The sequence below is a fragment of the Quercus lobata genome, chromosome 1 (assembly GCF_001633185.2).
Source record: "Quercus lobata isolate SW786 chromosome 1, ValleyOak3.0 Primary Assembly, whole genome shotgun sequence".
NCBI lineage: Eukaryota > Viridiplantae > Streptophyta > Magnoliopsida > Fagales > Fagaceae > Quercus > Quercus lobata.
Window position 1 is genome coordinate 24,064,833 of NC_044904.1, and position 24,322 is coordinate 24,089,154.

General features: G+C 34.2%; 1 protein-coding gene and 1 pseudogene across 15 annotated transcripts; one reads left to right on the top strand and one right to left on the bottom strand.

The window, feature by feature from the left end:
• On the top strand, positions 1-23,965 carry LOC115984226. Of its 15 annotated transcripts, none has more exons than XR_004090457.1 (10): positions 7-380; positions 585-651; positions 1,038-1,079; positions 3,623-3,733; positions 6,321-6,379; positions 6,472-6,611; positions 7,077-7,386; positions 7,950-8,075; positions 14,269-14,498; positions 23,561-23,965. XR_004090457.1 is itself a non-coding variant. In XM_031107200.1 (6 exons), exons 2-5 carry the CDS (start codon positions 7,273-7,275, stop codon positions 14,441-14,443), a joined length of 483 nt encoding a protein of 160 aa, XP_030963060.1. In that variant the 5' UTR covers positions 6,618-6,838; positions 7,077-7,272; the 3' UTR covers positions 14,444-14,498; positions 23,561-23,965. The 15 variants fall into 15 exon arrangements, 1 of the variants encoding a protein (XP_030963060.1); XR_004090439.1 differs by lacking the exon at positions 3,623-3,733 and having other exon boundaries at positions 7-49; positions 227-380; XR_004090441.1 differs by lacking the exon at positions 3,623-3,733 and having other exon boundaries at positions 1-49.
• The window catches only part of LOC115984210, a 9,063-nt pseudogene continuing 4,533 nt past the window's right edge, over positions 19,793-24,322 (bottom strand).

Below are 24,322 nucleotides of genomic sequence, written 5' to 3' on the forward strand. Positions count from 1 at the left end.
AGGTGTGCTAAACCCTAACATGTTTCTTTGGGACTTTGCTTAAGATATTGTGAGTAACTATGGAACTTTAAATTTGTTCAAGTCTATTACTTTTATTACCGCTAAATTGTAATTTCAGCATATGATAATGATGCCACTGAGTTTTTTTTTTTTTTTGGGGGGGGGGGGGGGTGTGGTGTACGAAATTGTGTATTTGCATGTTGTGGTATTATTTGCTAACATGGAGAGGCGTATTATGGTGGAGGGGAATCATTGTAAGAGCAATGTTAATATTGTCTCCAAGTCAGATGGGCCGTTTATTCAGATCGACTCGATATCTATAGATCTTGTTAGTGCTAAGGATAAGAGTGATGCTGGAAAGTGTGAGCATTTTTCTATAAGTTAAGCCCTTCTCCCTAATCATGTAATAATCTTTCAGATTTGTGTGGTTGAGTTCCTCTTTTTTTTGCAAGAAAACTTTTTATGTATCACAAAATTATGAATCCTATTAATGATCGTATGTGTTTTCTGTACTGCTCTAATCAATATTTTTATCCTCATACTTAAAACTTAAAACTGACTTTTTTTTTGAGGAAATTTTGCAGTTTGATTGTAGTTGGAAAGTAATATGGAGTTGTCTCTTGCACGGGTTACCTATGTTCAGCTGCAGTTGTAAGTTCTGTTTGTACAATCTTCTTTGATAGTCTTAGTATATTGAGGGTTCGAGTTCTTGTATATTTCTTGAACTTATTTTTCTTTGAGCAGCTTAAATTTTCACCTAGCTTTACTCTTCCTTTTCGTTTGTTTGTTTGTTTGTGTACTTTTATTTTTATAAATCAGTTATGCCTTACTGAATTATAGTTTTTTATTTTATTTTATAAGTGTCTTACTGAATTATAGTTAATGATGATAGACAACCTTTCTATGGTTTGTTGATAGTATGAAATAAACACAGCCTAGAAGATCTAATTGCTGGGAAATCTACTAACATAGCCTGCAAGCTTTTCTAATTTTTTGTTTGAGCTGCCACTTTAATGTTCATTTTAATTTCCATGCAGGTAGATGCTGCTTTGGTGCTCCTTGGAAACATAATTTCATATGTGAGTGCCAGAACATGTACCCTCTTAGACTGTGTTCTCATACTTTATTTGTGTTATCCTTTTTTCTAAGCAATTAGGCGATGCCTTCTATAATAGTCCATTTACAAACATGTACATGCTTTTATTATGCAAGTGTTTTTTTGTCACCTATTCTTCTTTTAGGATTTAGGGTCTGTTTGGATAGAACTTATTTTGCTGAAACTGAAAATTGAAAACTGAAAACATTGTAGCAAAATAATTTTTAAATGTGTGAATAGTGCTGTGGAACCCATTTTTAATGAAAAAGTTGATAAAAAAGTGAAGTTTGTGGGACCTGTGAACAGTGCATAAGTGCATTGTTCACAGAAGAACAGGTCAACCATTGCGGCTGAAAAGAAAAAAAAAGAAAAAAAAAAACTGAGGAAACACAGATGCAGCACTAATAAGTGCTATCCAAACAAGCACTTAATAAACACATGTCATACCTCAAGATGTGTGGGATCTTAGGTTATTTAAAAGAATGCTATTAGTGTAAGTGCATTATACTTTGATTACATGTCAGTGAAACAAATTCCATTTAATTCTCCATGCCTGCTTCTTTATGGTCTTTTAAATAGAGGAACTAAGGAGAAAACATTTACATTACTCAGGATGTTAGTATGTTTTGTCAATTTTAGTTGACTGTTTAATTTTCGTGATATTTGCAATAAACACTTGTTTTGTTTGGTTCAACTGTGCGTGTAAGCACTTGTAAATTGTTGATTTTCCATTAAAAGGCAGCCACCATAGTATGTTTTATTCTTGTGTAAGATAGAATTTGTTAGCATGATGCGCTCATTTTAAAGGTGGAGGGTTGAAATTTCCACCCAGGATGCATTTACAGCTTATACAATGGCACTGCCATCTCAACAGTTAGCTAATCAACCTTTTAATTGTGGTAGTTACATTATAGAAGTATTGTATTGGACCTTCGTTAACATTGTGACATATTTTTTCAGTTATAGCTTTTTGGTCTTTCCAAACACCATCTCTTTGATTGCTTTCATTACCAGCATTGATACTTCTTTGGCCATAGCTCCCAAGAAACCATTACAAGTGTTATGAGTAGTATATATGCTAGGCAAAATTAGTTATAACGATTAGAAACATCATATTAACGAAATGTCTTGTGTTAGGGTAATTTAATATTTACCCTATTCACTTCTTGAGAATAGCAAAACACAAGGTACTTGTCAACTTAATGAAGCTGGGGTTGAGTTGCGGAACATTTAAATTTCATGTGAGTTTGGGTTTTGACTTTTGTATGAGTCAGGATGTATTCTTGGATTGGCCACACATTAGATCTTTCTTCAAGAAATCGAGAATGCAATTTACTTTAACGCTTACATGGTGTGTTTTTCTATGTAATGAGTTTTAGTTATGGGATGTGTACCAACATGTGTACTTGTACATATTCACTTTCTTCATTTTTGGGTAGGGTGACATTTGTGACATTTTAAATCTCATGAAAGAGTCTCCTGAGAGCAGTTTTGGGACGTGCTAACTGGAAGGTCTGTTTGCTTATAGTATTATGAGTATGACATACTCTTTAGTTTTCTAGTTCTCATTTGGTTTACATTATTTCTAATCTATTGAAGCATAGATGTCAATGTTGATGCTGAAATCTGTCATGGTACTCAGGAATGTGATCTTAAAGGCTGGAGCTTCAAATATTTTAGTTTACAAAGCAGAAATAATCCTTATGGGTTAGAATTTTGAAGTTCAATGGTCTAAATATCTTGCGTCTAAGAAATTTGCATTTTTTTTTTGGTAAACATGACTTTTAGGTGGTAAGATTACTTTCTCCATCGTGCTTCGTAGTCTCCCTGTGTTGGATATCCATGACTAAAAATGTCTCAGTCAGCTCATATTTCCTTGGTCTGTTTTTGGATGATGAAGGAACGCATCATCATTTAGTTGATTGTGTTTTCTCAACCCTGAAACTTGAAAGGGATTGAACTGTTAGTAGCATTTGAGAAGATGACTAATAGCTGTACTAGCATTGCTGGCCTATGCGCACCTTGACCGCCACAACTACTGTCTTAATGTGACCATGATAAAAGTATTTTGTCCATTATAACTCCTAGAAAACAAAAGAGGCTGGAATTTTCATTTACTAGGGTAAGAAATATGTATAGACCCCCAGGAAAATTGTATGGTTATGCCAAAATTATTTAACTGAATCCTCTGCTTTATAAAACCTTAAATATTTTCTATACTTCAAAGAGCCAGAGATTGACATGTTCTTCTTTTAAAAAATAGTGATAGACTTACATTTTAAATTTGCATATGGACATTTGCTTTTTTATTTTGCTATTAGTTGAAGATGTTTAATAAGATGCTTTATTTTCCTTTCTTCTATTTGATGTATATTTTTCTCTTTTGAAGCCTGCACACTTGAATCATTGATAAATTATGTTGGTACTTGGTAGGGATCTTATGTGTGATTTGTTTTTGAATGTTGTGGTATTATGTATTTGTAACTGTTTTTAAATTTTTATTCTCATTCATATTCACTTTTGCAGCATTTATTTGAGGGAATTGGGGATGTTGGGGTTAGGGATTTGATAGGTTGATTAAGATTCGATCAAGGAGTAACAAGCTGGGTATATTTTGGAGTTCAATGGTCAAAACAGGTGAGAAAAAGGAAGAAAAGCAGATCTGGTTGGCTGTTAGAAACAACTCAGCAATGCAGATATTGGTTTGTAGATTGTACAAGGATTTTTATCCTACTCTTTTTATGGTTCTCAGTGTGTGGAATTATGATTTAGTTGCAAGATTTCAAGTTGCTGGAAATTAAAGAGAAAGAAGTAAAAAAAGATAAATCTAGACATCACACACTTTTTTTTTATGATAAGTGACACTGCACCTAGTTTTTGTAGGCATTACACCTAGGGTCCTTGACATTGCTTAGGGAATAATTGCATCAATTTAGATATTTGGAGTGAGAGTCATGTTAGTAGTACTTTTCGCTTTGTTCATTTAAATATTTGGAGTACAATAAAATTATCATCATATTTGGAATTTAGTTTTTTTTGTAATTTTCATTAATGCTATTTTGGAGTTATATTTTATGAAGGCTAGATCATAGTTGTACTCAATTTTTATATCTGTTTATATGAAAACAAAGACTTAACGCTTCAATTCATGTTTTTCAACACGATAATGCTCATAAATATTTTTATACTTCTTTGCCCCACTTTCTAGATGATCATGATATACTTCATCAGTCTTCTTCTCCTTATACTCTCAGCAAAATGGCGTGCCAAAACATAATTGAAACATTTGCTGGAAGTTACCCTATGTGCTTTAATTCCATGTGAATGTTACAAAAACATATTGGAGTGATGCAGTATTGACAGATTGTTATCATATCAACCGTATGCTTTCCAATGTTTTTGATGGTCAAATTCCTTTAACTGTGCTGTCTCTTGACACACCCTTGTTCTATTTACCTGCAAACTCCAAAGAATTTTGGGTGTGTATGTTTGCATTTTAGGTCTAAGGGGTGACTAACTTGATTCTCAATCTCCTAAGTATATTTTTCTTAAGTACTCTTGTACTCATGAGGAAAATAAGTGTTATTTCCCTTCACTTCATTGTCACTTTGTTAGAGTTGATGTCATCTTTATTGAGTCTACTTCATATTATTCCTCTCCTTCCTCTATGAGTGTTGGCTCTTCTCTGTGTCTTCCTTGATTTCCTCCATTGCTAGCATTGGTACTTCTTTGGCCACAACTCCCAAGAAACCATTACATGTGTTATGAGTAGTATATATGCTAGGCAAAATTAGTTATAATGATTAGAAACATCATGTAGAGGAAATGTCTTGTGTTAGGGTCATTTAATTTTTACCCAATTCACTTCTAGAGAATAACAAATCACAAGGTACTTGTCAACTTAATGAAGTTGGGGTAGAGTTGCAGAACATTAAGTGTCATTTGAGTTTGGGTTTTATTGACTTTTGTATGAGTCAGGATGTATTCTTGGATTGGCCATACATCAGATCTTTCTTCGAGCAATCGAGAGTGCAATTTACTTTAATGCTTACATGGGGTGCTTTTCTATGTAATGAGTTTCAGTTATGGGATGTGTACCAACATGTGTACTTGTACATATTCACTTTCTTCATTTTTGGGTAGGGTGACATTCGTGACATTTTTCTTAGGAAAAAGTGTCTTGAGAGCAGTTTTGGGACGTGCTAACTGGAAGGTCTATTTGCTTATAGTATTATGAATATGACATACTCTTTAGTTTTCTTGTTGTTCTCATTTGGTTTGCATTATTTCTAATTTATTGAATCGTAGATGTCAATGTTGATGCTGAGATCTGTTGTGGTACTCGTGAATGTGATCTTAAAGACTGAAGCCTCATATATTTTAGTTTACAACGTAGAAATAATCCTTATGGGTTAGAATTTTGAAGTTCAATGGTCTAAAAGATCTTGCGTCTAAGAAATTTGCATTATTTTTGGTATACTTGACTTTTAGGTGGTAAGATTACTTTCATCCATTGTGTTTTGTAGTCTCCCTGTATTGGATATCCATGACTAAGAATATCTTAGTCAGCTCAATTTTCCTTGGTCTGGTTTTAGGTGATGAAGGAAAGCATCATTTAGTTGATTGTGTATCCCTGAAACGTAAAAGGGCATGAATTGTTAGTAGTGTTTGAGAAGTTGACTAGTAGATGTACTTGCATTGCTAGGCTGTGCTCACCTTGACCACCACAGCTACCATCTTAATGTGACCATGATATATGTACTTTGTACATTATATCTCCTAGTAAACAAAAGATGCTGGAATTTTCTTTTGCTATGGTAATAAATGTTTTAGACCCCTAGGAAAATTGTATGGTTATGCCAAAATTATTTTAACTGAACCCTCAGCTTTATGGAACCTTAAATATTATCTATACTTAAAAGAGCCAGAGATTGTCACGTTCTTCCTTTGAAACTATTGCAATAGACTTACATTTTAAATTCGCATATGGACTGGACCTTTGGTGTTTCATTTTGCCATTAGCTGAAGATGTTTTATAAGATGCTTTATATTTCCTTTCTTCTATTTGATGTGTATTTTTCACTTTTGAAGCCTGACTTGAATCATTGATAAATTATGTTAGTACTTGGTAGGGATCTTATGTTTGATTTGTTTTTGAATGTTGTGGTAGTATGTATTAGTAACTGTTTTTTTTTTTTTTTTTTTTTTTTAATTAATTATGTAGGAGCCTTCTATATTAAATGAGCAGGTGATGATACCGTGGTCACACTGGACCAGGTTAAGGTTTGTGTTGTTCTGTTCTGATCACCATCCAACTTTGGATCACATGCATGTTGGTTTTCTCTGAGAGACCCAAAATTTGATTGTGCTTGTAGTTAGAAGACTTTGAGCATGATAGTCTTCATGAAGTGTTTGAGTTCTCTATTGAAGTTCTTGCTAGAATTGATCATGACTGTGGCATTGAGGTGCTGAAATATTGTGTTGAGAATCACACCATCTCTTTGGATTTTATATGGTAAGTTTTGGAAAAATCCCTCTCTTTGATTTTATTCAGGTTTCCCTACTTCAAAGCCATCAGGGTGTACACCTTCCCCGGCAATTGAGAGATCAGCTGCTGCAGGAACTGGAGGCTTATATTCTTGGATCTCTTGTGGACAACGAAATTGAAAAGAATCCTTTTTCAGATATATTCTTTAGATTCTTGCTATTTTCAAACTTCATAGATGGCTCATGTTTCATGAGGTTTGTGTCATCTTCTGATGCAGGACAGAAGCTTGAATGATCTTTGATACCAATGCTGATATATGATCTTTAGGCATTCTGCACTAAATTAGATTCTTGATGTAGGATCTTTAAGGCATTCAGCAGTGTCAACATTTTGGTGTTGTACTTTGATATTTTGCATCCATTGGCATCTGATGTTGGCCCCTTGTATTTCTTTACTTTTATGTATGCTTACAGGCTTTTTTAAAATTTTCAGGAAAAGTGAAGAAGTTTCACCATTTCTCTCCAAAATGGGCAAGTGCTTGTTAGAGTCGCTAGAATGTGGTCGCAGTGTCATTCAAGGAAACTAAACTAATTTTGAATCTCTCAGTTGCTTAGGCTCTGACTCCATTTTTGGTGGAAAAAACTCTCTTCTTTCATCCTTACAAAGTTTCATTTGCTGTCCGATTTTCATGAAATGGAGAGATCAAAATCATATGGATGTATTCCTTTATGGTTCGGTTATGCAATCCATGGAAAGGCTTTTACATGCACTGATGAAACTATATGAAGAAGATTCTGAATGGGTAAGGAACTTCCTTTCTGAGAATATCTTGCATGACTTATCTTTATCTGATAACTCTGTACAAAATTCTTTCACATCTGACAGTAATAAAAGTAGGATTGTGGATATGGAGTTGTATGTGAATGAAGATTCCAGAGATGTGGATATTTTAACTGTTGATAGAAGTGGAAGTTCAGCATTATATCAGTCATTTCTAGTTTTTTCTCAATTTTACCTATGTTTACATGGGATATCCTTTCTAAACTCATGGGAAAAGAATATGATCGGAAGGTATATTCCACATATAAATCTTCTTGTTGCCAATGAGCCACTTCCTCCTCTCATAAGTGTGGATGGAGGGTGAGTTCTCATGGGTTCAAAACCTGCTGGGTGTGTGTAACGTACCAATTAATAGGTATTAAATAAATTTGCTGGAAGTGGAGAAAATATTATTAAATGAGATATTTGAATTTGTTCTATTTCTGACTTATCATGATGAATGTTGCTGGGTTGCCTTTGTTGTGTGATTGTGATTATGGTATTCATCTATACTACAATTGAGAAACTTCTTGATTTGCTTTGCAGAGATTGACACATCTTGGAGATCTGGTGAATGAAGTTGCTGACTTAGATCTTCTTGACTGGTTTGGTTGTGTTAGGCTGATTGATTGCACATGCGGTTTTGTGTTACTCTGTCTGCAGATTGGTCAGGTGAGCATCTTTTGACACACAATTGCTGGTGTGAGTGCTGAAAAAGGGGGGGGGGGGGGGGAGTGGGACATTTTGACTTGCTCATGATGTCACTCAGAAGGATTCCCAGAAATTTAGGTTGGAAGACCTAAATGAAATTGTAGGTGTATGGTAAACAATGTGCAGATTTGATATCTGTTAGAGTTTTCTATGATTTCGGTAAATAAGGCTTAAGATAACAAGATATGGGGCTAAAACGTAAAGCCCTAAAAAGATTTTATTATTTATTGTTATTATTTTATTGGGAAGGGGGATGGAGGATATACTGTTTGAGCTATAACTCTTTGTAATGCTAAATGAAATCGCCCCCCCCCCCCCCCTTCCCCCACCCAAAAAAAAAAAAAAGAATCTTTGCCTCTAGGGGTATTCATGGGTTTGGTTTGTTCGAATTCCCCATCAAGTTGCCACTCGACTCTGCTTGATTGGGTCTCAAAAACCCACAATAGATTCTGACCAGTGGATGGGGGTTGTGTTGTCAACTGGCAGGGCATTGAACTTTTGATGGTTATGGATTGGGGTTGAGTCAAAATTTCTATGGTTGAGATCAGTTGAACCAGCCACCCCTCTCATCGATGGTGGAGTTTGGCAAAGATCTAACCAAATCCAATGAGATCTGGCAAATCTCAAACAGTGAAGAGTGGCAGAGAGCTATGAATGGTGGCACTGCTATGGATGACAAAGAGTCAGACAGGTTGGGTAGAGTTGGATTTCTAGATGGGAAACCTATTTCCCCAATATGATCATGTTTTGATGGTGTCTGCTGGTTGTTGACTACTTCGGGTTTGACTGTTTTTTCAAGTCTGGGTGTGGGTTGGACAATCTTGTTTGTCTCAAACATGCATGAGTGCAGACTGGCAAACGCAAATTACCAGCCAAAGTAAGATCTAATTTCTTTGGAAACCTTTCCACTTCCCCTTGTAAGAGTAAGGTGGAGGATGAGGTTGTGGGATCTAAACCTGCATGGTGTGTCTGAACTTAGACCCATATTTTTTAACGTAGGCTCAGTGTTGGTAAAAGCAAGGGGCGCACTTAAGCGCAAAGACCTCTTGGGGCCTAGGCACGAAGCGCAAAGTGCAAGCGCGCGCCTGATTGAAGTGAAGTGCACATTTAAAAAATAATAATTTAATAAATTTAAAAATAATTATTAATGAGAAATGCAACAATCAAATGATCAAATTATCATAGAAATTGAAATAAATTTTTTTATATAATTCATATAACATTTAGATAAGCCCTACTTTTGCAATTTTAACACAAAAATTGCAAATCAAGTCATTTTATTTTTTTGGATAAGCTAGATATGAGTACTTGCATGTAATATCCTTTCTTAAATCTCCAATATCCATAATTCCCTATGACTAATTAGTAATATTAGTTAATAATTTAATCACTTGTAACTCTATAGGAATTAGTCTACTATGTTCAACATCAACCACTAAAGTAACTAAACAATTACCACAAATATGTTATATCGTACTTTTTTTTTCCCATGAATGAGCTAAGAATATGAGGACATAGCAACATGGTAATTAGTACCAAGCAATATCCAAAAGGGAAAAAATAGAATAAGAAGAAGAAGCTGGGTGGGTTACTGTTTCAAGGAGAAAAATCAAGAAAAAATAACAATAAAAATAGGGAAGAACTGAGAGGTTGTGTGTTGGGTTTTAGCCTTTTAGGACAAGTTACACTCAAAATATCTTTTTTTGATAAGTAAGTTACACTAAAAACATGTCAAATCAATGGTTTATATCAATAATGTCAAGATCCTAAAGTTTTATTTCAGTTTTGATTTATTTTTTTGAAAAATATAAAAAAGCGCCAAAAAGCGCGCTTTGAGCTTTTTGAAAGAGCACAAAAAAGCGCACCTAAAGCATGCTTCTTTGAATGAGCCTAGCTTTTGAGGCAAAAAGCATTGGAGCCTTTGGGGCTTCGAGCTTTGAGCTTAAGCGCGCTTTTAACAACACTGCGTAGGCTATGGATCCTAAACAATGAAGTCAAGATTGGTCACATATATTCTTTTTCACCATTATGCTCTATCTGAAGTCATATTGTCTGTTATTTTTTTAAATATTCATGTTCTTTTTTACTAGTACTAATGTTAGTTTTTGTAGTTATTAATAAAAAAAATTTGTTGAAATAAAACCACAGAGAATAATCTCATTTAACTGGCCCGGTTAAATTAGAGCTCTCAGCAAATCAGCTCCTTGGCACCTTCCATCTTCTCCCCAAAACATTCTTAGTTTTCATTGCATCAATTTGTCTAAATAAAACTGATTCTCAATACCTAGATTTTTCAATACAATTAAGAGGCGAGAGTAAAGGAGAAGTGATCTCACTTCATGAGTATGATTAGAATTTATGAATCTGTCTTAAGTTGCAAGGACATAGCCTGAGGTATTTACAAGTATGAGAAGGGTGGGATAGGTGCTTACAATACCTTTACTTTGAAGTAGGTATTGGTAGTTGGGTCCTATTCTGGCATGAGATCAGCCTTTAAGGGGAGGCATTACAGGTTTTTAGACTGTTCATTAGCTAGAGAGGTGTCAAATGGATTCTATTTTGGTACAATGACATGGGGGTGGGGGAAGGAAGAGGAGCTGGGATATGAGATTTCATATGGACTTTAATGATTGGGAATTCAGTTCGTTGGCCCTAAGGTTGTAATTTTGGTGTTCAAGATATCTGAGGCCATATTTTGACTCCCTCGCTCTCTCTAATTGCATAGATTTGGTTATTTCTTTCAATTCTTTGTTATATGTTTGTTGTGGTGTATCTGTTTACAGGCAATGATTGAAGGGTTGCTTTTGTTGCTTTGAGATCCTGATTATCAAGTTAGATTTTTCCTTGCTCGGCTAATTTGTATGCTTTTCTATGACTAGATCATTATGATATTGACTATTGATGATTGTTTTTCAATTTACTATATTAAAATTTTAAGAATTGAAATAAGTTAGGTAAAATTTGAACTTACAAACATTATTCTATTGCACTTACCTACTAGGTAAAATATACAAATTATGAGTTATTATTATTTTTTATCATATAGTTACAAATACATCTATTAAAAGTTATGAGATATTATATTTAAAAACTATGTCTTCACTTCAATCAGGCGCATCTAGGCTCCAAGAGACTTATGCTCTTAAGTGTGCTTGATGCTTTTACCAACATTGCTTGTGATGTTGATGTCTTTAGATTACCATAATCCATAAACACAAGTCAAATCAGATTTTCACCTGATCTCATTCCTGATAACTCTATGTAATCTCATAGTATAAATGTATATCATGATTATCACCAAAAGTACATTGTGGATATTGCTACCATCTCTAATGAGACTGATCATCATTAGCTGTGATTGCTGTTTGGTGCCCATTTATATGCTTTGTTGCAGTGACTTATGCATGTTCTCAATTATTGAGTTGCTTCATCGATTTTGTACCTCTTTTATATTTCTATTTGCTAGATTGAACCATGACTACTAACTTCACTTATTCTTCCCTGTTTGGTTGAAACCATTACTGTTATTAAGGACTTTCAGGATTTTTCCAGATTAGAAAGGCCATTGTAAACCAGGTCAATGTTGAAAGCTATTGATTTAATTGTCAAATAATAATATTGGATTGTCATATTCAACTATTACTTTCACCATTTTCCTAACAATTTCTCTTTGAATAAGTTGATGGTCATTTTACAGAAATACCAGTTCTAATATTAAGTGGAAAATCTATGGGTTCATGATCCATTGGCTATGTGTGTAATTTACCAGTTAAAAAAAATCTAGAATTTATGTAGAAGAAAGACGTAGATGGCTTATGACTTAAATTGCACTTGGAAATATTGAATTTTGAAGGGTTTCATGGGGCGGAAAATAGGATTTAAGGATGGAGGAGTTAATTTTGCCACAGGTATTTGATGGAGTTGAGGTTGTTGGGGTTAGGGATTTGTGGTTGATAATGCTAGAGAAATAGGTTGATTAAGATTCAATTAGGGAGTAACAAGCTGGGTATATTTTGGAGTTCAACAGTCAAAACAGGTGAGGAAAAGGAAGAAAAGCAGATCTGGTTGACTGTTAGAAATGACTCAGTAGTGCAGATATTGGTATGTGGATTGTATATGGGTTTTTGTCCTATTCTTTTCAGGGTTCTCAGGGTGTGGAATTATGATCTAGTTGCAAGATTTCAGGTTGCTGGAAATTAAAGAGAAGTAAAAAAAGATAAATCTAGACATCGCACATTTTTTTTGATAAGTGACATTGCACCTAGGTTTTTTAGGCATTACACCTAGGGTCCTTGACATTGCTTAGGGAAGAATTGCATCAAACAAACCTCACACCATTAAAGCTGCAAATATATCTTTTTTTAACTATTGAAAACCACAAAGAAAAAGAAGCCCAGTAAAATAACTATGGGTTTGAAACTACAAGTTGTTCTGGAAAACCTTATAGCTCCAAAAAGACCCTTGATTACTAAATGAAAATACAACTAAAATAATACAAGACCAACCTTTTGCCACCTGCATCACTAGAGACTCGAAGTGCTGATCCATAGAGACTCAAAGTGTTGATCCATAGAGAAGTAACATAATCAAATAGAATTTGGCACTGGTAAAGCCCTATTATTGTTATGGTCAATATTTATTGTCATGTGGTTACAACCGTATATATTATTGTTACTAGATTCTTCTATTAATAGGAATGTTATTTTGGTTAATAGAGATTGATATTTAGATTTTGAAAAATATTCTCAATACTAACATCTATTAATATTCTCTTCTAGTTCGAACTTTGGTGTTACATTGGTGGTTTCCTCAAAAGAAAAACTTGGTACAGCAAGGGAGGTCCTAGGTGCTGGTCCTCAGCCTCAACCCACGCTTGTAACTGTTTTTATTACTCTAATGCACATTGCTATTTATAGTGAAGAAGTAGAGTTGGAGGTGTATGGTATTGCATTTTAACATGTCACATTCTGACCCTGCCACCGCTCGGCCATATAAAAAAATAAAAAAAATAAATAAAAAAACAGTAATTTCAACCGCGCACACACACACACCAAATCAAAACTTGGTAGATATTTGGAGTTGTGGGAATTTAAGAGAGTTCAATATTTGAATGCTTTGGTAACTTTTTGACATAGTGTGTTGTAATCTGTTTGACTTATTTTGGTGTTTTAGTTGGAGTTGGTGCTTTTTGATATGAACTATTAAAAAAATTATGAAAGTATCAAAATTCAATATTTTTCATCTGTTTTAGTTAACAATGATTCACGAAATTGATAAGAAAGTGCATTTGTGGACTTTGTAAGTCTGAATGGTGTTAACCTATAGTCTCTTTTTATTTGACCTCCAATGTGTTATTTTGATATATTAATGTTGAAAACAAAGTTGATGCTTTGGATATTTATTTGCTTGTGTAGTGCCATTTATGTGCAGGCAATTCTGGTAGCTCAACTCCATCCTATATTTAAATTTCCACATTATTAATCTATTTTTTACTAATTAAAGTTTGTTAAATTACCGATTCTCTCAAAACCTTAAGCGATTAGAAAGTGATGATATTAATTGCTTAATTATAATTCTACTCTAATACCATGTTAATTTATCAATTGTCCCAAAAGTTTAAGCTATTAGGAAAAGGTGAATTTAATCGCTTTATCCATAATTCTAACAAAGTTTATATTCTTTTAATGGTTTTTTCTTGGTTTGGGATGTGATATCCATAAGTGTTCCATTTGACCACATTGGATGTGCTCAATGCAGATACGTCAACTATTTGTTTCCGATGCCGATCCTAGTTATTTCGTATAGTATTGTTGCCATTGGCTTCTTCCAGCTCTGGTCCTGCATGGGGATAGCTCTAAACTAAGCTGGGTTGCCAAGGAATCAGCATATTCTAATATCTATCTCATTTTTATATCAAGGGGATGGGAACCTCTAATTTTTGCTTGATATCAAGTTTTTTTGTTGAATACTCTAGTTTCTAGAATGTCATTGTTAAATATATAAGTTATAACTGATGTATTATGTATATTTCCCCTCTGAAGATGAAACTAATATTGCTTGTTGATTGTTCTGGTGTCTGGTTCTTTTATCAGTCTTCTTAAAAATATATTTCCTTGTAAATTTGTCATTGAATCTAATGGTTGTTTGATACCAGGTTGCTTGTCAACTGTTGGCAGTTCTGGTCAAAAATCACTTTGTGCCAATCTTTGCTATCTGTATGGCATTGCATTGCATTAAGGAATCTGGGTGGGAAAAGGCAGCAATTGTGCCTCAGAGTTCAATTTTGCCTCTTGCTGAGGTATCTGGGAGTGAACGAGACAAACTCATAAAGGAACATATGGTTTGCATCTGCTTTTCATCTCTCTCTCTCTCTAAAAGATTCAGGTACTTTAAGATCTATGACATGCGTAAAAGTATTAGTCTAATTTAAAAGATATCACATAATTTCATGGCTTTTCAAACTGTCTAATTTTCTCTTTTTGGGTAGGTAATGGTAAATTTTATTTAAAAATGTAAGTCACCAATACGTTAGATTTTTGGTTTGATGAGTATGCTGGGTTTCTTCCTCCTAAAAACCAAAGATCTCTCAAAAAGGTAAAGAGGATATGAAATCTACAAAACCAGTTGGTCACTCCGTATCAACTAAAAGCAAAGAAAACAATGAGCTTACCAATGTCAACTTAATTCTCATAGTTGAAAATTGCTGCTCCCTAAAAATCCTTTGAGTACTTTCCCTTTGCAAAGTCCACATCAAACATGGATGTACTAAATCCCTAGCTCTGTGTTGGAAGGAGTTTGGCTCTTTCTCCAACCTTGAATCAACAAAAGCATAGTCTTGGGCATCACCCACCAAAATCTCAACATCCCAAGGATGAACTCGAACTCACACATCCCCCCCTTGCAAAAAAATAGTGGAGTAGGAAATGATCTGGGCTCTCGCCCCTCCCTCTTGCATATACAACTCCAATCAACTATAATTTGATTTATTGATATGCTATAAGGATTGGGAAATTATGTTACCTATTAAAAAAAAGGATTGAGAAATTATGTTAAATTCTAGAAAGGAAGGATTATGTGCATATAATTTCTTTTTTAAAGAAATAATTGTTTATCATGTATATAGTGAGTGCTATGTATTAGTATTTTGTCAATTTTAGTGTTATGCTAATTGAAGCAAGGCAGCAGCCGAATCCTGCACCTTCTAACTCTATTTTGGGGAATTGGGATTAGGGTTGATGTCGAAAGGGGTAGGGCCAATTAGGTTTTGATGGTGAAATGTATCGGTTGGGAGTAAGATTTAGGGTTTAATAGACTTCTAGGGTTGTTTGCACTTTGCAGATTTGATATGATCTACTTTTTAGATCAATCAATTATAGTAGAGAAATAACAATGGTACATTAAAGTGCAAGTAGAAGACGAATGAGAAAGAAACAGAATGATAGAGAGATTCTAGGAAGTCAAATGTAGTTCTAAGCTGTCAGTTCTCAATAATCTGCCATATTCTTAAATGTGATTGAATAATGGATAAATGATTAAATTCCCCCTTCCCATCATATTAAGCTCTTGGGTCAAGTGGTAGTTTATCATGGTATTGGAGCAAGTGATCTTGAGTTGAAAACTTGTCTCTGCTTTACCTCCAATTTAGGAAGTTATAAATTCTACGTGTTAGGCCCTACATATGAAGGGGAGTTTGTAAGGGGTAGTATTAGAATAAAAGTTAAATGATTAAATTTACCATTTCCAATTAGTTTAATCTTTTGGAACAAGCTGAATTTTTCATTTCCTATAGAAATGAGGAAATTCTTTTAAAGATCAAGGTAACTACTATTGATGAAAAGATTTCTTGAAATAATTTGATCATGTTTAAAGAATAGCAATTAATGCAATAGTAAGCAGAAGTGAATTAAGTCAAGTTAATGGATTTTTTTTCTTCATTTAGCATTAATTTTGAAATATTTAGTTAATTGTCAAGTTTGCAAAACTATTTAACAACTATCATCTCGAGCCTCTGAAACTCGAGTTCGACGTGAAACTTGAGTTGTAAGGTGTTGGCAATCTGACGTGGAAGAAAAAATCCACGTAGAACCCGAGTCTCTAAGACTTGAGTTCCTTCATTGAGAAATAGCATTCAATTGGGTCTCTTCGTTCTGGGTTTCTTCTTCTTCTTCATCTTCTTCTATTGGGCTTCTTCCTTTTGGGACCCATTTCTTTGAGGCCCTTGTTGTTTGATTTTCGATCGGTTCAGGCAAAGGCCAGCCAATCCCAGACCGAATCAGTCCACAACTTCATCGTTAAGGTTTTTTTTTTTTGAAAAAAATTTCACGTGGGTTTGTGATGTTCTGGGTTTCTTCTTCTTTGTTATATTGGGTTTTTTCTTCTTTGTTTTGCTGGTTTTCTTTTGCTGAGTTTCTTCTCCTTATTTGTTCTTCTTCTCCTCTCTATGGAACTCAAGTCTTACGGACTCGATTTCCACATGGCTTTTTTTCTTCCACATCAGATTGTAACTTGAGTCTTAAGGACTCGATTTTCATCACTGATCTCGACCTTCTAACGCTCAAGATGCTAGTTTGTTAATATATTTCCAAAACATGCCATCTAAAAAAATAGTTGCTAAAAGGCAAATTACCCCCAAGTTAGTGGAATGAAAGACCAAAAAAACGTTCATAGTAGTAAAAAGAAACGTGTCAAATTAGGGAAGTAACAGAGAGAATGATTTTGGATGGAATAGAATGACGGACATTGGAGGACATGAATAGATCAGGAGACTGATTGCTTGCTTCTTTTAGTAGTTCTTTATTTGACTGGTCTTGAGCTTGGGGACTCACATCTAGTGATTGCCTCCCGTTGTTTCTTAGTTTTCTCCCTGTTTGTACTTAATTTCTTCTTTGCAATTTTTTTTACCTTGTAATTTTTTGGATTGCTTTGTGCTATTTGCATAAGGTAGCTTTTTATATATACATCTTTCATATTAAAAAAAAAAAAAGTTGAATAGAATGGTGGAAAAAAACACGTGGCCGACCCTTACTAGTTTGATGAGGATTCATGTCTAACCCCAAAGTGTTTGGACTAAGGCTTGGTCATTGTTGTTGAAGGTTATTTATGAGAATTACATTTCTTTTGTAATGCTAAAGAAAACCTAAGAAAAACAAACTTTGGCCCCACCGTTGATTAAAATCCTGGCCATACATTAAAACCTTAATTAAAAATTCTAAAAAGATGTAAATTGTCAAAACAATAATTAACTTTGTATCAGCTGACTTCCATGGACTCTTTTTGGATTTAATAATCGGTAATTTATGGAAAAAGCATCCATAATTGATGCATATTTTAAGAGAAAAAATAATCAAAATTCAGAAGCTGGACTCTATATCTTCTTTCTAGGGCAATTGATTTTTCTTCCTTATAATCCAAGATTACGACCATCAATATGGTATCGTATTAATCTAGAAAAATGTAGTGTTAGAAAGATAAAGTTCATATTCAATTAGAAATGAATTTAGCACAATGAAAAGAAAGTGAGACACAAGTTTGTTGGGTTAAAAATTAATTTATGAAATAAAATATTAGTTTTGAATCATGATATTTGCTTAAGATTTTTGTTATATTTAGTTTGGCACTCTTAGAAAAAAAAATTTTGGCTTTTTTTTAAAAAAATAAGTAAAATAATGTGGAAAGTGAAAGAATTTTTATTTTTATTTTTTTACTTCAATCACAATTTGCCACCTCAATTATCTTAAAAATTGTTCTTCGTATAATTATTGTTAGAAGAATTCAAACGATAACATTGATGAACAAGATATGTATAAACTAGTGATTGAAGTTTACAAAGGACGAAGTCATGATTTTTCTTTGGGGGTCAAAGCATGATTTTTTTTACTATTGTTTTTTTAACTTTTTAAGAATAAGATTTTATTTTATTTTATTTTTAATGTTGTAAGGACACGATTCGTAACGAACCGTAGCGGTGTGGGGTTCGCACGTAAAAAGGCCCAAAACAATATCATTTGTAGAGCGTGGGTTTAGAAGGCTATGCCTTAGTCACCAGGCGGTGGGTTTTTCGTGGTATTCGTGCGTGTCTAAGTTATTTTCACCCATGGAGTCTTTCTCCTGGAGGTGGGCTGGGAGGCTCTGATTTTTGGCCATTTTTCCCAGCTTCCTCTCTAGGTTACTGATTTTTCCTTTTATACTCGCCTGTGTTCACTGTCCTTCGTCCACGTATAGGGTCAACATTTCCAAGGCTGATATTTGTCCCATCAGCCCATACCCAAAGTCATTGGGGGTGGTTGTAAAAGCCAAATGAAAGCTGTTATGTCAGGTTAAGAGTATTAAATGGCAGTAAGGGCAGCTTTCCCTGGATATTTTAGATATTTTAGATCTTTCTTCCAAGTTTCAGTCCTATACCATTTTTACCCCTCTTTCTGGGGGGACTTTGGGTCTGCCGAGGACTGAACTGCCCTCGGCGGTATCCATAGGCTATCTTGTCGAGCTTGGGCCATAGCCCTCCTCGGCTTGGGCCTTTGAATTCTCCCCGGGTAGATGGGTCTGGCCCATAAATCATTTGGACCTCACAAATGTCTATATAATGTACAAAACAATATCTCATCAAAATCGTGAGAAAAGAGAAAATTAGCCACCAAAGCATTTTTGGCCATGAGGAAATTGTAGGCTTCCATTTTTTGCATCTTGAATATTGTATGATCTACAATATGGTTATTTTTATTTAGTTTTCACTTAATGTTAATTGTGCGGAGGAAAGAGATATTTAGTCTACGTTTTAGGGAGATACATTTCTATAGAAGTTGATTCCCATACATAAACATATTATAACAAATGATTCTCATACATCAGTTTAGTGATTATCAAAGTATAAATGATAATAAATTGGTTTTACATTCCCACATTTTAAAATAAAACAATTTGCATTTCCATACATATTTCACTGTCCACTCCTGATATAGCTCTTTCATCAGACAAAGACGCCAATTAGTTTTTGGTATAGGCGGGGATTAAACCCCAGATCTCTTATACAACTATCAGAAATTTTACCAGTTGAGCTAATTGGAACCCACATTATACTCCCTTAAAATTAAAAATAAACATATCAAGGTTTTTAGGTATTTATGGACAAAATTTAACTACAAAATTGGTTGTAGCTTAATATTACTACATATTTCAAAAATTTAACCGCAGGATTGCATGTTCTTTATGCATTTAATACACATATCAAATTTTGTGTCAATTGAATATTATTTGCTTTATAATCTATAAGATTATATTTTATGCATAATTTTAAATTACAAAAACTTGCAATTTAAATAATTTATTGATAACATAATTATTGATCTTTAATTTTCTAGAAATTTTACAAACATAGAGGATATAAGAAGAAAATGTAATCCAATGGTAGATTTGTCAAAATTTACTTTCAATAAAAAGATATTGAGAAAAAAGATAATGAGAAAGGTTGTAGTCTTAAACTACAATCAATTTTGTAGCTGTACTTTGTCCGATGCCTAATACCCAATAATTATGATGCTATTAAAATGGATTATAGGAGTTTGACATGTTTCATTGTCCTATGTCTTAACAAAATGACATGTGTCATCATTATATGCATCTTCTGGTTGTTGAAATCAGTTATATATATATGGTTCATAGTGCTAAGTTGGCAAATCGTGAACAAAAGTAGTGTTTTGTTATATGGATTTGAAGTTCAAGACATGTGCCCAAGACTACTAAAGAAAAACTGCACACATTCAACATCCACGAGCATGCACATCCAGATTGCTTTACAAGTGCTGCTAGTTCTTAATACCCACCAGAGTTGTGAGAACATTGGGCTTCAAAGCACTACTTATACCCTTCAGAAGCACTAACTTGTCCTCTAGTAAACCAGATTCTTCATTACCTGAAAGTTTAGATCAAACAATCAGGTCTTAGATTTTCGGACTCTAATAAATTGAAAAATTGAAACAAGAAGCTTTATATATTCCAATGTTTATGACATAATAAGTTAACAGCGTCATGTTGAATGAATAGGTAATTTCATAAAGCAATTGGAAGACCATTCCACTTTTCCTATTACCATATTAGCTTTGATAGAAGCTTCTGCACTTTCAGTTTCAGATAAGGATTTCTTTCCACTCTTAGGTACATTTGGTACACTCTAATAGACTTTATAATGTAATAGATATTCCTTAGGAATAACCATTCATTTGTTTGATTATTAATTTTTTTAAATGAAGAATAATTATTCTTTACTAAATATGTATATTTAAAAATAAAAAAAATAAAAAATTGTATTTTGGGAAATGTAACTAAAATATGATGTCACGCCACTATCTTAATACAAATTCAGGCTTCTATTTCTGTGTTATCATCAAACCAATGAATAGAAACCGTTATGCAATTCCCAAAGTTGAGATTAGTGAGAGCTAGAGTGAAATTGATGTTGAAAGTAAGACGAATCCAATGAATGCCCCAACCCCTATCCAACAAGCAATAACAATAAACATGTGGGATGGTTGAGTTAAGGTAGAATCTTTATTATGAAAGAGTAGCCAAATTAGGTAAAATGTAGAGATTAAGAGCCTGTTTAGATACCGCTTATTTACTGAAAACTGAAAATTTATTAGATTAAGAGTGCATTTTGCTATGAATAGTGTATTTTAAAGGTGTGAATAGTGCTGTGGGACTCAAAAATGCATAAGTATGTGCATTTTGCTGAGTTTGGTGGTCCCATGAATAGTGCCATGGGACCACAAAAAAAAGCCAAACGCCAAATGCATCAGTGCTATCCAAACTCACACTAGGTAAAATTTATACTAAACCATTTTGGGGGGGGGGGGGGGGGGGAGGATGTTGATGTATAGTGTAATATTGTGAAAAGATTATGTAAAATTATCAATTCAGTATAAATACCTCTTGATGGGATGAAGCCACTGATGCGAAAGCAAGAACAGGTTCCAAGCAAATCTCATAAAGCAAGACAAATTCAGTACAGTTAACATGTTACCTTCTAACATTGGATCAAATCCATTAACATAATAGGCGAGGATGACCCAAGCACCAACTTCTACAAATGTGAAAGTGATCTTGAGTATCCGTAAAGGACGAGCATATACCCATGAAGGATGACAGAGCAAGTCCCTTTGCTTGGAGAAAACAGGAACCTATGCAGTGGTCATGGACATTTGTGACAATCCAGTAAACATAACTACCACCACCACAGTAAAGAACAAAGCACCCATCTAAACTCTAAACTCCTCCATTGGTTGTTGTAATCAGTGCCACTATTGAAATCTTAAAGCAGAGAAAAGGTATTAATCAAAATCAAGTTCTAGGAAGAAAAAAAAAAAAAAAAAGGTGTGAAAATAAGGTCTATCTCCACTCTCACCAGCTTGAAGAAGAAGAAAACTGAGTTCCTCTTTGTAAGAAACGAGCATTCAACAGCTCCTTTGTGCTAACACCATACTTGTGTAGTTTTCAAAGCAAGTTCATCTTTGACTTTTAGTCTCCTTCCAACATGGAATGAATGGAATGCCTTGGCAAAATCCTGAACTATGACAAAATGTAAGTCTTATCTTGGTGTCTGTACTGATCCTGATCTTCCCTGAATGTCATCTATGATAAATCAGTTGAACAAACAATACTCATGGACCACATGTAAGGCCCATCTTTTAGATGTTCTTTTAGCATATATCAGAGCTGCAATTTACACTTGCCTCTTGTCAGAAGTCAGTCATGCCGTCCAGTCAGGACATCTGAAACCCATGGATTCCAAAAAACTCAAGAACTAGTTCATGGGGCACCTGGTATACAATGTGGTCATTAGAGAGGAAAATAAAAAGGAGAAAAAAAATGACAAGTCTAAGGTGTGAGCTGCCGTAGAGAGATAACTGTTGCATCAAAATGTAAACATATTGCTTGATTGAATTCACCATTTGAAAGGTTGTCGAACTTCCCAAGCCAGTAGATATTTCATCCATGAAAAGTGCTTTTGATGGTCTGAACAGTGTCTCCTGTATTTCACTTACCAAGATTGTCATACAGATGAATCACTTAATAAAGATAAAAGCAAGAGTATGACCAATACGTTAAAAGTATAAAAAAGTGAGCACCCAACACCCCCTAACTCCAACCCTCACCCAACCATAAAAAAATATATAAGAAAAAAATAATCCTTTCGATCACTAAAATGCTTTCAATGTTTGTATGCAATGAATTCACTCTAGACAACGGTTTTTTTTTTTTTTTGGGGCTATAGACAACGGTTTTTTCAGCAATAGAAGAAAGTTTTCTGACATATATCAGTCTTTATATTGTTTTAAAACAAAACAAAGTTGTATATAAATGATAAAAAGAAATGGGGGAAGAGATGAATTTAGGCACTAGTCACCTGGCATTTAAAAACCGACATTATCTTAATGATTTAGATACCACTTTTCAACTGGGATATCTTAGTTCTGATGGGCTGAGCCTTGTTGAGATGTCTAGAGTTGGGGAGAGAAGTAATAACCAGAACCAGCAACCTTTCTTTTAAAGAGTGCTACACACCTTCATGTCCTCCGCCAGTTCCTGAATTTAAAAGAGAGGTAGTTTTAGCAAACCCATCTCCACCCAGAGGTAGTTAGTTTGTTGTATCTGATGATGTAAAATAGATTTAAATTGGGGTATATAAGACATATAAAGTATATTAACCTATATGGTAATATCTCTGTTATGTTTAGTATATAATGAAGATATAAAGTATCCTAACCTGTACGGTAATATCTCCCCTATGTGAAATTGATTTAAATTGCGACATATAAGAGACGTGGTCTTAGCATGACCTGGAAGCCCCCATGGTTTTCATTGGAATTGCTTTATTCTTGAAATTTTGGCAACTAAATTCGCAGCTCCGCCCTTCTGTAATAAAATTAGAAGGTGACCATATTCTTTCAATGAGCATGGGAGACACAGGCAGAATCATTCAACAGCATGGCATATCCAATTAGGATCCTTTTCTTGTTTTGATAGGTAGCATATCCAAGTAGGATCCTAATGAACCCAGAAGTCAGTGGAACAAAGAACTAGTTAAGAAAATGTCGGCATGATAAATCATTAGAACTTAGAAGTAAACCATTTGAAAAATATTCAAAACTTTTGTAGTAGATAAAAATGTTTCGATATACATTGTCTTTTCACTTTTTGAGTCTGTCTTGTTTACTGCAAGGTAGGCTAATCGGAAGAGAAGGATATAGATCCTTAGTGACATGGGTGTTAAACGCTCATCTCTTTTATTTATTTTTGGTGAAGTCATCTAACTGATTTCATTACCCTTTTTTTAATAAAATCTTTTTTGAGAATGTTAGATACTTTTAAGAAAAATAAGTAAAATCAAGATTGAAACTTAGCTGGTCAAGTCGAATAAATACCTGACTTGGTCATCCATTTTTATGTAGCAGATGTGAATAATCTTGCGCCACTATTTTCCCTTCTTCCTTTGCAATTCTTTTGGTAACTGCTCTTATGGCATGAGTTTGAGCTCAGGACAGTCATTGATCCACAAATCTAAGAGAGGTAAGGTCTTGTTCAATGATCTCAAATTTGGAAATCACCCAACGCAAAGAGTGGCAAGACTTGTGTGGCACTTGACATTCTTAAGAGTTTATTGTCTACCATCAAACGTTGACCTGTTCCTGCTAGAACGTGAGGAAAGGACTCAATTAATCATTTTGTGCACTTGCTGTAATAAGACAATGAACTAACAATCTTACAAGAAATCCTCCTTCTTTTTTCTTCTTTTATCGTTTTCTCAAATGCTTGAACTTTTTCTTGAGATGAATGTACTCTAAACGATAGATTTCTGTTTTTAAATGTTAAGAAAATCAACAAGGGGATTCAGATTCAATGGAATATAACTTGGCATTATTGCTAAGCACAAAAGATGCGAGAAATGGTTGCCAAAACTAAAGAATTTTATTTTTGGCAACAAAGGATGTGGTTAAAAATGCTTCTCAATTTTGAAAATAATGGCACACTAAAGCTAAGGTTGGAAGGATGAGCTTGCCCCCTTAAATTTGCATGATCCATTCAGCATGGATTTTGTTTGTTCCATGACTTGCAAGCTCACATAGTTTCCATAATTCCATTGGAACTTTTGCTTTAGCCTCAAAATTTTCACTTCCATGCTTCTGTATGAAAATCAGAGGCTGATGCTTCAGATT